The sequence below is a fragment of the Dermochelys coriacea genome, chromosome 6, assembly GCF_009764565.3.
Source record: "Dermochelys coriacea isolate rDerCor1 chromosome 6, rDerCor1.pri.v4, whole genome shotgun sequence".
Lineage (NCBI taxonomy): Eukaryota > Metazoa > Chordata > Testudines > Dermochelyidae > Dermochelys > Dermochelys coriacea.
Window position 1 is genome coordinate 123,714,116 of NC_050073.1, and position 15,692 is coordinate 123,729,807.

Genomic DNA, 15,692 nt, shown 5'->3' on the forward strand with positions numbered 1-15,692 from the left:
CTGGGTGACCTAAGCATGCTGGCATGTGACCTACAGACCATGACCTCAGTATAAGCAGATAAAACTTGTTCCCTCTGTAATATATTTAGTTTTCAGAGAGAATGCATAGCTCGTTTCCTCTTTCTGATTCATTCAGTATTGGTGCATTGAAGGAAATGATTTGCTCTCTTTTTATGGTGAGGATTTCTTTGCTGGCATTTATCAGAAAAAATGAAAACAGGAGTTGGGGTGAAATGTGAAAATCAAAATTCTTTTTTTATATATATATATATACTAGGAATCTATCTGACAAATATTCTGAAGACAGAAGAAGGGAATCCAGACTTTCTTAAAAGACAAGGGAAAGAGTTAATCAACTTCAGTAAGAGGAGAAAAGTGGCTGAAATTACAGGCGAAATTCAGCAGTATCAAAACCAACCTTACTGTTTACGGATAGAACCAGAAATACGGGTAATCAAAACAAATACAATAGGCGTATACTTTATGTATGTGTGTGTATATATATGTATACATATGATTTAAAAAAAAAAAATGTGGCAGATACTTTCCTGATATTCTTGCTGAGGTAGTGGTAGATGTGGGGGTGATTGTCTTAATAGCGCAATAAACATAATTGGCAAAGAAAAGAGGGTGCACCAAAGCGTATGTTAATTCCAAATCCTTAATATAGTTCATCACATATATATCTCATCTGCTCCCTACTATATAACAGATACTCCCTGATTTTGCTATTGCTATACTTCACTAGCTGGAGAGGAGTGAATAGGATTAGAGCAAGAGGAAGAAAAGAGTTATAAAACAACATGAATATACAATGAGAAACTAACAGTTTCTGTGAATAAAAAGTGTGCTGGTCTGATATATTAGAATCCTTTGTATGTATCCAATTAATCCAAAACTCCTTTGACAAGGTTTCTGACAAGAGGCTACTAAGGAAGTTAAATAGTCATAGGGCAAGTAGTTACGGATTTGAAAGTAAACGAAGGAAAACAATAAGTAGGAATAAATGGTCATCTTTCAACTGGCAAAAGGTAAACAATGGTTTTCTCTAGGTTCTTCACTACGAGCAGTGTGTAATATATTCATGAATTGTAAAGGGGGTGAACAGTTAAGTGGCACAATTTGCAGATGACACAGAATTAGATTAGCCTCACAATCGATAATATTGAAGAACTCCAGAAAGCCTTAAAGCAAGGTGAATGGGCAATGTGATGCCAGATTAAATTATTGTTGGCATATGTAAGGGAATGCTCGTTGGAAGGAATAATTTAAACTACTTATACTCAGTGATGGGTTGTTAAGTAACTGTAACCACTCAATTAATTGTAACCTCCTCAGCTCTTTTGTGGACAATTAAATAAATATGTCTGCTCAGTTTACAGCACCAGTCAAAGAAGCAACACAATGTTAGGCTGCATAAGGAATGAGAACAATACTGAAAATATCAAAATGCCATTATTTAAATCAACAATATGCTCTCACCTGAAATGTGTACAGTTCTGGTCACTTCAAAAACTGTAGCTGAGTGACAGCATTCTTTGTATTGTGCTGTTCATTATTGAGAACAATTCTGGAAAATGGTTGTGATATAATTTTAAAATTATGAAGAGGAGCATTTTGAAAACAAATGAAGAAAAGACAGAAATATAGTAATCTTAAGTTATAGATTATAAGTATTGACGATGGTAAAAAAAAAAAAATGAATGTGTTTGAAAATGAAGGAACTGGAATATCTTGGTGACTGCATTGAGATATTTGGTAAATCATCAACATAACTACAAAGCATTTTACAGAATATTGTTATATTTAAAATAACGCAGTTCATGTGATTTAAAATAATTCATTTAATCAGTAAATTTTACATTATCATTAGAGTAGGCAGGATTCAATTTTTATAATTTTGACAGATAATATTGATGTTTATTTTAAGCCTTTTATCTATTTAAATTTTCACAGTTGCAGGAAAATATGGGTGGGGTGTCAGAATAGGTGAGGTCAGACAAAAATTATGTAATGATAGCTGCTGAGATTCAAAAAGTTAAGTTTTTTATAACCCTTAAAACACAAATTTTCAACATTACATGTCAAAATATACAAAATAAATATCCTTAAATCAAAGTTTTCAAGCAGCATTTTTCTTATTCCGCCTGTCTGTAAATTTTGATTATCATCAATGGAAATATTTTTTGTTGGTTTGTGTGTGTGTGTGCTGAAATTGACATTTACTGGTAAAAATCTAATCCTTCCAAGCCTAGTTATCATTAACTTGTAATGTATGTTTTTTACTGTCATTTGCATCAGGACTTGTTGATGTATTTTTCCAGGAGTGAGTTAACAGTAATATAAAAGCTGCATGCAGCCAGTGAAATGTTAAGATTTCATTGAACAGTTTTTTGTATTTTCTATATATGCATATGTTGTTAAGATCCTATACAATTATTTATTGAAACTTGTTTACCTCATTTTAGCGGTTCTTTGAAAATCTCAATCCTATGGGAAATTCACCAGAAAAAGAGTTTACAGACTACTTGTTCAACAAATCATTAGAAATTGAACCTCGAAACTGCAAGCAGCCACCTAGATTTGTAAGTCTTTTTCTTGTAATTTTTTAAAGTATTTTAAATCTACTAATACTTTAATAAATGAATATGAATATTACTATTAATAATGTATGTTTACTTCCTTTTAAATTATAGATGTTTCTTGCGTTTTTGTCACAAGACTTTTTATTCTGAAACCGTTAGATTTTTTTTGTTTTAGAGATCATTTTAGTTCCTTAAAATACACATCTTTTGGCTTTATAGGCAAATTGTGTTTTACAATTAAATATTGGAAAGAATAGCTTTAAAAGTTTGATTTTATGCTGTGTAGTTCTTCTCTTTAGAACTTGTAAAATGACTTGATAGCATTATGAGACGCTTTTAATTTCAGAATGTGGAAAAACCTGCATAAAATAAAAGGGAGAGACCTTTGTAAGAGCATTTTGAAATAAATGTTAATTGGTATATTTTTCTCTGACATTCAGAGGAATATTTTCAAAAATAAAGTTCACTTTCAGAGCTAAATGGAAATACTCTTCACTTCAGTGCTGAACTGAAATATATACTACACAATTTAAAATGAGGTACAATCTTCTTGTAAAGCCAGATAGTATTGATTAGTTTGTCATTTTAATTAACATTTTATTTTTAAAATAACAGCTGCTGAAGCATGAAGTGATTTTTCACAATGATGTTTTGCCTCATAGAAAACTTACTGTTATGTCATTATCTTTGCTGTAACTCTTGGCAAATCAGGAGTGCCTTTTTCTTCTTCCTGGGGTAAGAGAACCATAAATCAGTTAACAGTTTTTGTGTCTTAAGGGTGATTACGGTTATACTCCTCATCTACCAAGAGAATCAGATGAAGTGCTGCTAAAGTAATGCCTCCTTAAAAACATGGTCCCTATGGGTATTCCACATGTGTGTACACATGTGCACCATGTGCCAGAGATTGCAGAGTTTTGATCCGTTGTTCTCCTTTTGCTCCAAATGAGGATATAAAGGGCAGTGCAGACTGCCACTACTCCAGTTCCTTTTTACCGTCACATGGCCTGAGTCTGAATTCTCATTGTCCACAGATTTTCTTCATGCTTCATTCTTCTTCAAACCTGTAAATATATTATAAATAGTTTTTAGTATTTTAGTGTAGTTTAGAGTTTTAATCTTAGTGTATTTGATAATATACTTTCTCCCCACCTCAGGGAGTCTCTTCTCATGGACAGAGATTATGCCCAGAGTCCTGGGTTTAAGAAATGCGTCTCCTGCCCCCCCGGGTTCCTTCTCTGTGAGCAATGAGCACCAACACTGCCTCTATTATATGGGAGAGGCACGTCTCAGCTAAATGCAGTATTTGCTGCTCGTTTTCCTTCAAAACCGTGAGACATTAGAACTCTGTCTGAGAGAGACTTTTCTGTAAGATGTTACGAGATGGCCATCTGATCCAGGCCAGGGAGACCCAACTGTACATTGGCCTCAACCAATGAGCAGTGTCCCAACAAGCACAGGAAAGGAAGCCAGAACTGCTGAGCCCAAAGAGTTGCCATACCGGGCTTCTCATGAGAGTCAGGGGCACTCTAAGCATAAGGACAGATTTTTCTTCCAGGTGGTTTTTCTGAGAGAAGGGATCCTTCCCTGACTGTCCAAGTCCAGTGAGTCCTCAAACAGTTCCTAAAGATTTAAGCTCACTTAAACTTTCTGATTATGAGGGCAAGATACAAAAGAGAGAGGATCTGCTGGTACTGACATCAATGCCAATTCTTAAGCATATGGATTGGCACCTGCCAACCCCATTTAAGAACTACTGAGTACACACTTTGGTGCTACCAACCTGTCCCCGACCTGCTGTCCATAATGACTGTGGTTGCACTGGATTCATTGGTCCCAATTACTGGATTGCCCCAGACTCTTGAGACAAACCTAAACTTACACTTCATGGGAGGATATCTTCACCTTTTCTTATTCATAGTCTGTTCTTTTTTGAACATGAAAAATGAGGTAACATAGGAGGAAACTACCTCGAGGAGATGGGAACGTTCCCCTCCTCAGTCCATAGGCAGGAGCTTTCACTCACTGGTTCCGATAGTTCTGCTAGTTGAACAAGAACTGGCACTCTCTTTGGAGAGGTTTGGAGGCTCTGGACGTTTCTGGTCCTTCTGTGAATGTCAGCCCATCCTCTCATCAGCATCCAACTCTTCACGTATCTACTACCTCGGAAGAACAGCAACAAGTATCCCAACCCAGGGCCCCTTCACCTTACAGCCTGGTGTTTGGATGGGCATCAGATCTAGAATGTTCATGCTTGGAGATTGTTTGTTTATTCTCAACCAAAGAAGGAAAGAGTACAGCAGAACATGTTATCTGGATAAATGGAAGCTTCTCTTCCTGGGCACAATGTAATCGGTCCTCCAGAATCTGCAGATAGTCCAAAACAGGAGGGTTATCCTGTCCCTGAAAACTTTTCATAGTTCAGGGCTTTTCATAGTTCCCCTGCAGTTCATCTAGCAGCAATCAGAGCCTTCCGTCCTCCAGTAGGACACTTCATTTTCCTTCACCTTCACCCAAAATTTGTCCCAAAAGTAATTTGAGTTTCCACATAAATCAACCTATCCGACTGAATGAATCTCTGGCTGCATCATTCTATTCCTCCTCCAGATGAGGTGACAGCCTATTCCACTAGAGCACAAGCAAGCACAGCCGCATCCCTTTGAGAGGTGTATCTATATGGAACATCTGTAGAGTGGCTATACATTCACAAAACATTATGCGTTAGTTCAGGCCTCCTCTGCAGATGTAGCTGGTGGAACTGCAGTATTACAACCATCTATACATACTGCATCCCGACCCCTCCTGTTTAACTACTGCTTATCAATCACTCACATGTGGAATACACATAGGGACCAGCGCTCGAAGACAAAAGTATATTGACCTGTAACTGGTGATGCTTTGAGATGTGGAGTCCCTGTCTCTATTCCATTACCCTACCCTTCTTTCCGTCGTCTTCAAATTCTTCTGATTGGTGATAAGAGAGGAACTGAAGAAGCATCTGTCCGTCCTGCCTCTTGTACCTTCAGTTGGAGCACAAGGAGAACATCTGTGTGGGTGCGGACCAATGGACGCTACTTGCTAGGTTTCAGAGTAGCAGCTGTGTTAGTCTGTATTTGCAAAAAGAAAAGGAGGACTTGTGGCACCTTAGAGACTAACAGATTTATTTGAGCATAAGCTTTTGTGAGCTACAGCTCACGAAAGCTTATGCATCCGTTGAAGTGAGCTGTAGCTCATGAAAGCTTATGCTCAAATAAATTTGTTAGCCTCTATGGTGCCGCAAGTACTCCTTCTTTTTCTTTTTACTACTTGCTAGCAATCTCTGATCTCAGGCACACTGGAACCACACATCTTGAAGAACCTTCAGTTACAAGTCAGTAACCTCCACTTCTTGTAGAATTGAGTTTTGTTTATCTGAAATTCCAGTTAGCCATGTGTTCTGGAGGCACTCTGATACCACCCTGGTGGATGTGATATAAGAACATAGGTACCTTTCAGATAATGTTTATCTGTGTTTTATTAGAATTAAGTGCAATTAAGATTAATTCATGCTTCTTTTGACTGCAATGTCATATCAGCCACACCTGTCACTCTTATGCATAAGAATTGTATATGGACTAAATCATATACCAGAGAGAGAATCAGACACCAGAGTATATAAAAATGAATAAAGATAGGTTTTTTTTCTTTAAAGATTCCCATCTCATGGGATTCTGACTCTTGGATCTATGCATGTGGGTAAGGGCCTGGTGAATTTCTACAGTATAAGCAATAGGATTGTCACGTCACCCTTACTGTGAGTTGATTTGACTGCCCTGTACTCCGGCTCCTTCTGACTAAAGGCTGCAAAAGAGCTCCCCTAGGACACCACTTGCTGACTCCCATGGTTTGTGCTGCTCGACACACATCTGAAACTCCAGACTAACAATTCTTTGGAATTGTTGAAAGGAAGATTTCTTGAGCAGAGCCAATTTTCACAATTTTATTAAAACCCCATAAAGAGTAGCTTTTAAAAAAACAGTGATAGACCTGTTATAAAAATCATCTACCATTAAACAAAATTATGATTTTTGTTCAGTGTGTTGTACTCAATTCCTTTTTTTCCCCTCAGATGTTGGTTAGTGGGTTGGCATTTTTATTATTAGTTTACTGTACTAAATACTAGTAATATTAATCTTGATTACTTCCTTTAGCCTAGGAAAACAACATACCCTCTAAAATCTCCTGGAATAAGGCCCAATACTGGCAGACATGGTTCCACCTCTGGCACCTTGCGAGGTCACCCAACACCACTGGAAAGGGAACCATGTAAAATAAGTTTCAGTAGAATTACCGAAGCAGAGCATGAGTCAGCAATATCGGCCCCGACTTCTCCGAATACGCCATCTACTCCACCAGTGTCTGCCTCTTCAGAACTTAGTGTATTTTTAGATATTGATCTCAACAGTTCTTATGGTATGTATATAATATATTTTATATTTACCTGGGGTTTTTTCATTTGATATTCCATCTCACCTCTGCGTAGGCTCTTGTTCCTTAAAAAATGTTTTGTTAGGGCAGGTGACACCATGTTGTGCTATTAAACAGTCTTCTTTCTATGTTCTTTTTCTAGTTGCATGCAGTCCTTTAGTCTTGGAAGAAATGCACTTGGTGGTGTTAGTTCTTGGTTTTTACAACGTCCTGTATAGAGGGAGCTGTACAAGTAACAGGAGAGTTTGCTTTTTGCCTTGGGCTTGATAGGGTCAATTCTTGAGGCATAGTTGCTTCTTGGGAGCCAAGCAAGGATATTGAGCTGTAATTCCTGAAAGAAGGTGTTGCCTTTCTGTTGAGTGTGTGTGTGTGTGTGTGTGTGTGTGTGTGTGTAAAAATCAAGTTATATCCAGACTCTGTGTCACTGATTGCTTCTGCTTAGACATAGCCAGGTCTAGTACTGTTTGGCAAAGGGGCAACACTGGTGTCACAAGGGATGCTGGTGTTGAAAGAAGGGGCACCAACAAGAATGTGCTGCTGTTTAAGATGGCAAATCGTCTTTATTACAATGCCAAAGCAAGTCTCATTTATAGAAGAAACTAATGTACTGGATTTTGATAGTGATGGGATATATTTTGTTTTTACCAAAAGCAGCTTTGGAAATAAATTGTAAGACTTTCTTAAGAGAGGGGATGAGGACAATTGAGAAAATAGAGCAACCCTGAATTTCACTAAAAAGTTGAAACCCACGAGCACCTTTTCAGCAGTTTGTTACTGCTGGGAGTGGCACAGGATGATGGGACCTTAAAACTTCAGAGAGGCCTAAAATGGTATAGGGTGGTTGCCAGCTGCTGAGGTTATACTTGGGGAAACTTGTTCCAAACACAGGCCTGTAATGTTTTCCCTTTCTCCCACAAAAGGACATGTGAGTGTTCATGAAAGTTACAAGCTCAGCCAGCAGAGCTTGTACCTTCTTCATTAGCACTACTGAACTAACTGTGTTTCTACCACACTCCTCGCCTGTAGAAGCTATGCACCAAGTACATAATGGAAGTCAACATCTAATGTTGTTCACAAAAGAATGTAAACTCTCTGCCTTTTCCTCCCCCCCCCCCTTAAAACAGCTGTCTCAGGCACAGCCACGGAAGTCGTTGTCTCTGGGAGAATGCTACTTACCCATTCAGTTCAGTCCTATGACTACCTGATGAGGGTGAAGAGCATTCAGGTGAAATTAACTCCTATACAGAAGGTCAGCACATGGCCTATGTACCACTTAAGCCTTATTTTGAGGGTTTAAGTAGTGCATAGGTTGTGTGTTTGTCATCTGCGCTGGAGTGAGGTCCGCCCTTGGTACTTCCCCTCCCCTCTCAATCTGGTTGCTCTGTGTTGTGCTGTCAGTGGGCAGTTGACCATTCACGCTTGTTCACCTGTCGACAGATTTGGATGCCAGGATCCAAAGGATACAATAACTACCCTGTGATACCCTCTCAGTAATATTGCATGGGCTGGGATGGAAGGATAAGAGTTATGTTCACGTATCACCATAAAACTAAACACCAGAAAGGGGATTACCTGACAAACTTGTGTTCCATGTGGAAAACAGTGAGGTTCTCCAACCTGTAGGTAAAAGATGACTCAGGGTGGTTGATGTTAGTGTCAAAATTCAGTTGTAATTTCCTAAGTTTCTACTATGCAGTATATTCTTAACTATAACATTTTATTGATATTGTTTAAAAAGCCATATATTCTTCAAAATAACTTTCAAAGTTTTTGGCCTAGAAATATTTACATAGTAGAATGTACCTTGTTTCAACACTAGGTTTGATAGTACATCAGAGGTATTTTAAAGATACACCCCAGTACATACTGGTCTTTGGGATGTTTTATAACTAGATAAAGAGAGGGGGAACACTGTTGTGGTGGCAAAATTTCTTTTCTGATGATTTTTTTTATTTTATTAGGTAACAATAGCATCTTTGCTCCTGTCCATTTGCCTCAGTCAAGTGAGTACCCTGACTCCTGTAGTTGGTTAATAAATTCTTTCCGTTTTCTAAGTGTACTTGTGTACCATATGAGCCTAAGAATAATGAAACTCTCATAATAAAGGCATAAAATGTTAGACTAGTTAATTAAAAAAAAATTCAAGGGTTTTTTTCACATTAGGTAAAGCATAGACATAAAATCTAAGGAGTGCTTGGGTTTGAGCCTAAGGACTGGCTAACTGCACAGATAAAGTAACTAGATATTATGGTGGTTGGCATTAAAGTCTCATGCAAGTATTTGCTCTACTATTAGGGAGAGAAAAGGTGCTTTCCATGCCATATGTGGTGATCTGACACTGTATTCATATGCTTAGTACATCTGATATACAACTGAGAACAGTGCTGCCACCTGTGCCTATCCTCTTGAATAAAAGCAGGCATTTTTATTTGCAATTTGATTTTATGAAAATCCAGAATTGTAGAATATAGTACGAAATTGGGAAAACAAATCCACTTAATATTCTGATCTGCATCATGCACATAAATGGAAAAGAAACAAGCTATAGCAAGAGCCAGTGTTCTTTTTATTTAAATGCCTAACAAATAATATTTTTCTGAACAAATCTTAAAGATCCCTTTTTTTTCCTCCGAAGGGAAAAAGCTTGGAAACTTTTGAAGGGGATGAAAGAAGTTGTAACAGTTGGGGTCTTGCGTACTATTTTTGTCTGCTCTACCAGTTTTTCTGCTGTGGGATTGCAGCAGAACTGCTGTTACATTCCATAAGTAGCCCTGTAAACTCCCATTGTGCACGTGTGATCTCTCTTTGGACAGAAGGAGGATGTTTTCCATGCCAGTTTTTGATTTAAACATATGCCAAAACCACATACACCACTGTGTGGTTCCAGTTAAAGACAATGAATTCTTCCTCATGAAAAAGCTTCCAACTGAAACAGTTTCATTGTCTTCCATCTTTTTTCTTATCAGGCATTCATTTTTTCATCTTCTAAATACAGAGAGCATAGGAAGACTGTCAAATTGAGGCATTTAATATTGCTTATTACCTGCCGTATGAGTATATGTTGTACTTCATACAGAAGTCTGCTTTGTGAAATGCAGTATATAATTACAAAAATGACTGGTAAAGTAACTTCCTTCAGCTGGGCTGAACAATTAGGGATGCCACTGAATACCAAGAATCTGTTTTGTGCAACATTGTTGTAGCCATGCTGGTCCCAGGATATTAGAGAGACAAGGTGGGTGAGGTCATATCTTTTTGGATCAGCTTCTCTTACCATCAGAAGTTGGTTCAATAAAAGATATTACTTCACCCACCTTGTGTCTGTAAGAATGTTTGTTTGTTTACTTCTAGTTTTGTCTAAAAAAATTTCAGAGTGTTTGACTTTACAGTATTGTGCACCACCTGAAACTCTCCTTATCTCTCTTTAGAATCTTTCTTCAGTTCATGTGGTAGTATACATAAACTAAGTGAAGAGCCTCTGGTTCCTCCTCCACTTCCTCCACGCAAAAAGTTTGATCAGGATGCTTCTAACTCTAAGGTGATTGTGCGTGTGTTAGTTAAATCATCTTGTTAGTAAATGTGTTGATGGATTTGATAAGCTTTATGAAACATTGGTCTTTGACACGTACACGTTATTAATCTTCAAACCTAATAAATCTCACAGAACAGCCAGCACCCTTACTCTGTTTTCCCCACTTCTTAGCAAAAACTTAATAGCAGAGAGCTGAAATGAGGTTTCATATTAATAAGACTTCATTAGTGTTACAAAATACATGGCAATACTAGTCATAATACACGATGAAGTAGCATAATTAAACTGCAAATAAACTATATGAACACAGTACACTGTGATCATTACTCTTTATTGTGTGGGTGTGTATACATATTAGAATGATTTTAATCTTGGGGGAAAACTCTTACCACCAGGTTTGTAACAATTATTTTCTAGTAGTCAGTGCTCTCAACCTGATGTTTTGCTCGTTAAAGGCTACACTTTGTCACTTTTTCAACTAGCAAAAGCTTCACTCTACACCTTCATTCAGTGCATGTCAGGAAATATATTACTTTATAAGAAATGGAGTACTTGTGGTACCGATGAAGTGAGCTGTAGCTCACGAAAGCTTACGCTCAAATAAATTTGTTCGTCTCTAAGATGCCACAAGTACTCCTTTTCTTTTTGCGAATACAGACTAACTCGGCTGCTGCTGCTCTGAAACCTGTCATTTTATAAGAAATGTAAGGTTCTTTGGATAATTTCTTTTTCTGTATTTCAGGGAAGTTTAAAATCTGATGATGATCCTCCTGCTATTCCACCCAGGCAACCTCCTCCTCCAAAGATACAACCTAGAGTTCCTGCTTACAATAATCCATTTGATCAACTGCTGCATAGTCCACCACCACCCCCTCCAAGAGACCCTCTTCCTGATACCCCTCCACCAGTACCACTTCGGCCTCCAGAACACTTCATAAACTGTCCATTTAACCTCCAGCCGCCGCCAGTGGGACGCTTTCACAGAGATCCAGATCGGTTCAGGGAAGCCAGCACATGCCCAAGCTCACCAAACACTCCTCCAAGCACACCCTCTCCAAGGGTCCTGCGTCGCTGCTGTGTGCTCAGCTCGAGTCACAACAACCTTGCCCATCCTCCAGCTCCCCCCGTCCCACCAAGGCAAAATTCTAGCCCTCAGCTACCAAAACTGCCACCAAAGACTTACAAAAGGGAGCTTTCTCATCCTCCGTTGGACAGACCGTCTTTGCTAGAAAACGCAGAAGTTCCTCAATGACCTTAGCCATATTAGTCATTGACACTGGAATAGTATTTGTAAAGTTCCTTTTTATTTATTCAAAAAAAAGGCAGTGTATTTTAGTACTTTCACGAAGAATGCTCTTACAAAAGTGCTGCTGATCAAAAAAAAAAAAAAAAAAAAAGTTAAAAATTAGAAAAATAAGAATACACACCCTCTACTCTTTGTCTACTCCCACAGCATTACCCTCAGGTGATCAGTAGCATTGCCTTGTCTCAGACCCTCAGTGCCGACAGCTATGCCAGTATAAAGATTATATATTTTGCACTGTAAACTACACTACATGAATTTAAACTATCAGTTCATTGCACTGAGCCGAAAAAAGGTGCGTTTATGGAATTTTTCAAATTTGAGCACTAGTGGCCTTTAAAAACAAAAACAAAACAAAAAACAAACAAAAAAAAACTGAACAGTGGAATTACTATACAAGCATAAGGATGGATAGCGTTACTGATTTTAAACCTCTGGCTACTTGCCTTCTAATTTTATGTAAATCTAGGAAGTTTGTGAATGACAACTACTGTTCTCAAATTTTTAATGCCATGTCTTAATGTCCAGTCATTTGCTGCTGAAGATGAAAAAGAAAAATGGGTTGAAAATCTAAATGAAGATATCAGAATGCACTATTAGTTTTGATTATTTTGACAAAGTATAACCTAGGACTACCTAACCCAGTTATTGAAAAGAATCCATAGTATTTAGCATGCATCTTGTTCAGATGTGCCTTTTTGTTTTGGCAGGCAAAGGTGTCTTAAGCTAAAGAGTTGCCTACTGTTTCGGAGAACAAAGCTATATGCCATGTATGTACAGTTGTTTATATTGTATATTTACAGATAATGCTAATAACCTGTATAAATTTAAGTGACTTGAGGCCTGTAATACAGTCTGCTACTCTTGCAATCTTATACATTCAGAAGCATTTCTTATGGCTTAGGATCAAAGTCTTGCCTTCTAAACCTAATATCGTTCTTTAGCTCTAACTTCATTTAATTACAAATTCCCTTTTGGAAATTGGTAGCATTTAAACCAGCAAACACTTAAAGCTTTATTAAACTTTTTAAACTGAAAAGTGAATGGAACTTTTCTTTGCCAGTTGAACTACTTGTTGTTTGAACTGGTGTGAGAGTGAGTCTGTTTTACTGGTAGTACTGTAGCAGAATTTGTAAAAAGTGGCCAAAAGCCACATTTTATTTACTGGTCTGTGGCCTTTTACTGTGCTTTGTATCAGAGTTCTTAACAAGATTAATAAATCACCCCAGTCTTAATTTTTAAGAGATTGATCAGTGTGTGTTCCTTGTAAGGATGAGGGGAGGGGAATACAATATCTGCAAGGATGTGCAAGATTCCTATATTCTTTCATGCCACTTCTGCTAAGCCTGACAAGTGGTTTGCGTTCCTGTCTGCAGTTACCTGGCCCATTTCAATGCTGTGAGAGGGCCCCAGGCAGAAACGTGCTACCCGTCTGGCAATCCACCAGGAGTTTTTAACCCCTTCCAGCAGAGAAGTCACAACATTTGAGGGGAGAATCTTACATCAAAGGTTTCTTTAAAAAATTAAGTTCAAGAAGAATGAAACAAACTGAAGACACAACATCTCTTTAAAAAACCCCAAACCACTCTCCCTTTCCTATCTCTTAGTCCAACTCTTCCTCTGAGGAAGGATGTGAGTTATATATGGATAAATATTAGGGTCAGAAGAGATCATTATGATTTATTATGACATGCATAACACAAGCCATAGGATTTCATGCAATAATCAAACCATAGCTTCCCACTGAATTAGAGCACATTTATCAACTTCTGGGGCTGAATACTCTGACAAAGAGACATTAGAAAAGATTTTTCCTCTGGATTTTTCCTCTAGATGTGCCATCAATACTGTTGAAAAGCTGGGCTCCAAATCTCCTGGCAAAATCCCTATCCTCTCAGGTCAATTCCAGTTCAAGTTTGCCAGTCCATTTTTCTTTCGAGGGTGTTACTAGAAGTAGGACTACCTAGACAATTTGAAGAGGCAGTCAGTCCTCTCAAATTCTACAAGCTATGAGAACCCCAAAATTCCTTGCTTTGTGTACCTAAAAGAGGTGTCCAAGTCGTGTCTCTAGACACGAAGGTTATCCATCCCATCAGAGGAGGATATCTTCCTTTTAAGCACCCAGTGGCTTGAAAAGTAGAGGCCGCTCTAAGAATAGATTTTGAAGCTTCAGCAACTTCCTTTTTCACAATTTGTTTTACTTGATGTGATGCTCTCAAGTCATTGGACCTTATAAGCAGAGAGTAGTTCATTTTAACAGTCATGAGGTTACAGCTTTTATAATAGATTAATCCCTGGATCTCATGAGATTTGCTACTCAGATTGACGTTCAGCTCAGCCAGCTCATCCCTAAATGGCAGATGTGTCCAGTACAGATCCTGTGTTCCTCCAGATTCAAAGGAAAATGGCTTCTTGGTGGGAAAGATGTAAAATCATTGGCTAATAAAGCAGCTGCATATAAGAGATCTCCATTGGTTCTTACTGAGAAAATGAACTGCACTCTCAAAACAAGGAACCAAAAAACTCAGGTTCAAAACCAGTGGTCTTCAGTTGGTGATTTAAGGAATCCAAATTTCTGGTTCATACCGCTTTGACCAGTCTCAATCTTACCTACTAAATAATTATAATGGTTGATGGCTTGCAATGTGGAGCTCACATGGATCGCCTCACATCCCAACGATCTTTGTCCCAAAAAAGAGAAAAAGAAAACATAATCGTATTAGAGTTCAGAGCAGCAAGATTAGCCCTTTTGTACTTTCACCACCATGTTAAGGATCATATCAGTAAGATGGTGTTCTATGACAGTGTCTTATGTAATGTAAAGGTGGGGTGGGAGGCATCTTGTAGTTATCTTAAGTTAGGTTAAAGAAATACATGTTGTAAAAGGCCCTAACTAGCGAGTAAAAGAGAGGCTTTGAAAGTAGTGACTTACAAAGCTAGAAGAAATGAAGTAGAGGATGTCTGGGTCAAAGAATAACTAATGAAATCGCAAAAAGAAGGCCTCTGACCAATAGGGATGACTGCAGATGGTTTTAAATAAGACAGAATCTGTCTTCAAAAGAGTCAATATGGCCCTTCCCACCCCATATTACCAGTGTTATGTCAAAAATTAGGGCCTATATGAACCCAGGTGGAAAGGAAAAACTTGGTCAGCAAGAAGGAGGGGGAAAGAGACGGAGGAAAAGCCTTGGGGGGATAGGAGGTTGTAAATCTTATCTGGATGAAGACTGGAAATAAGGGTGAAATGTCTCCCGTTGGTTCTAGCTGAAGTTGGTAATCAGCAATGGCATCACTTGTTAAAGGATATAAAAAACTCTTAAAAGGTTCATTGCTAATAGCTGCCTGACCGTACTGGAGCTGACCAATATGTGTCTTAACACCCCTGGGTTTATTCCATTCGTAAGTAGCTTGATCAAAAGCTTATAAAGGTTTTGTTACTGTCTGGATATAGTAAATTCCTTATTATTTAGGCAAGTTTAGAGAAATTATATAAATACCATTAGGCCTTTGGATTTAATAAAGGCATTTATGGTTAAATTAATGTGATAATATCCTGCATAAATATTAATAATTCCAGCATTGTTACTAATTTTGAATAAATAATGTAAAAGGGAGGGGAAAACAGACCTAAAAGCAGATTGATACAAATCGTCCCTAATAGTTTAAAGGATAGTCAGAACTCCATGAGTGAACTGTCTGTCACCTTGCTGCCTAATGCCACATCTCTTTCCCTCCTTATGTTTTGCTGCTTCCCAGTCATCATCCTCTGTCGGTGAGAGAAACAAGCTTTCAAGCTACACAGAGC

The 15,692-nt window shown here is 38.1% G+C and overlaps 1 protein-coding gene across 6 annotated transcripts in view; it reads left to right on the forward strand.

Annotated features, from left to right (window-relative positions):
- Positions 1 to 13,129, forward strand: part of SOS2 (SOS Ras/Rho guanine nucleotide exchange factor 2) — a 118,331-nt gene extending 105,202 nt beyond the window's left edge. For all 6 annotated transcript variants that reach the window (XM_038405257.2, XM_043515642.1, XM_043515644.1 and 3 more), the window contains 6 exons: positions 278 to 450; positions 2,469 to 2,585; positions 6,776 to 7,037; positions 9,014 to 9,055; positions 10,481 to 10,590; positions 11,327 to 13,129. In XM_038405257.2, coding sequence (XP_038261185.1) covers positions 278 to 450; positions 2,469 to 2,585; positions 6,776 to 7,037; positions 9,014 to 9,055; positions 10,481 to 10,590; positions 11,327 to 11,836 — 1,214 coding nt within the window. In that variant the 3' untranslated portion in view covers positions 11,837 to 13,129. The remainder of the gene's footprint in view (positions 1 to 277; positions 451 to 2,468; positions 2,586 to 6,775; positions 7,038 to 9,013; positions 9,056 to 10,480; positions 10,591 to 11,326) is intronic.
- The last annotated feature ends 2,563 nt before the right edge of the window (positions 13,130 to 15,692 follow it).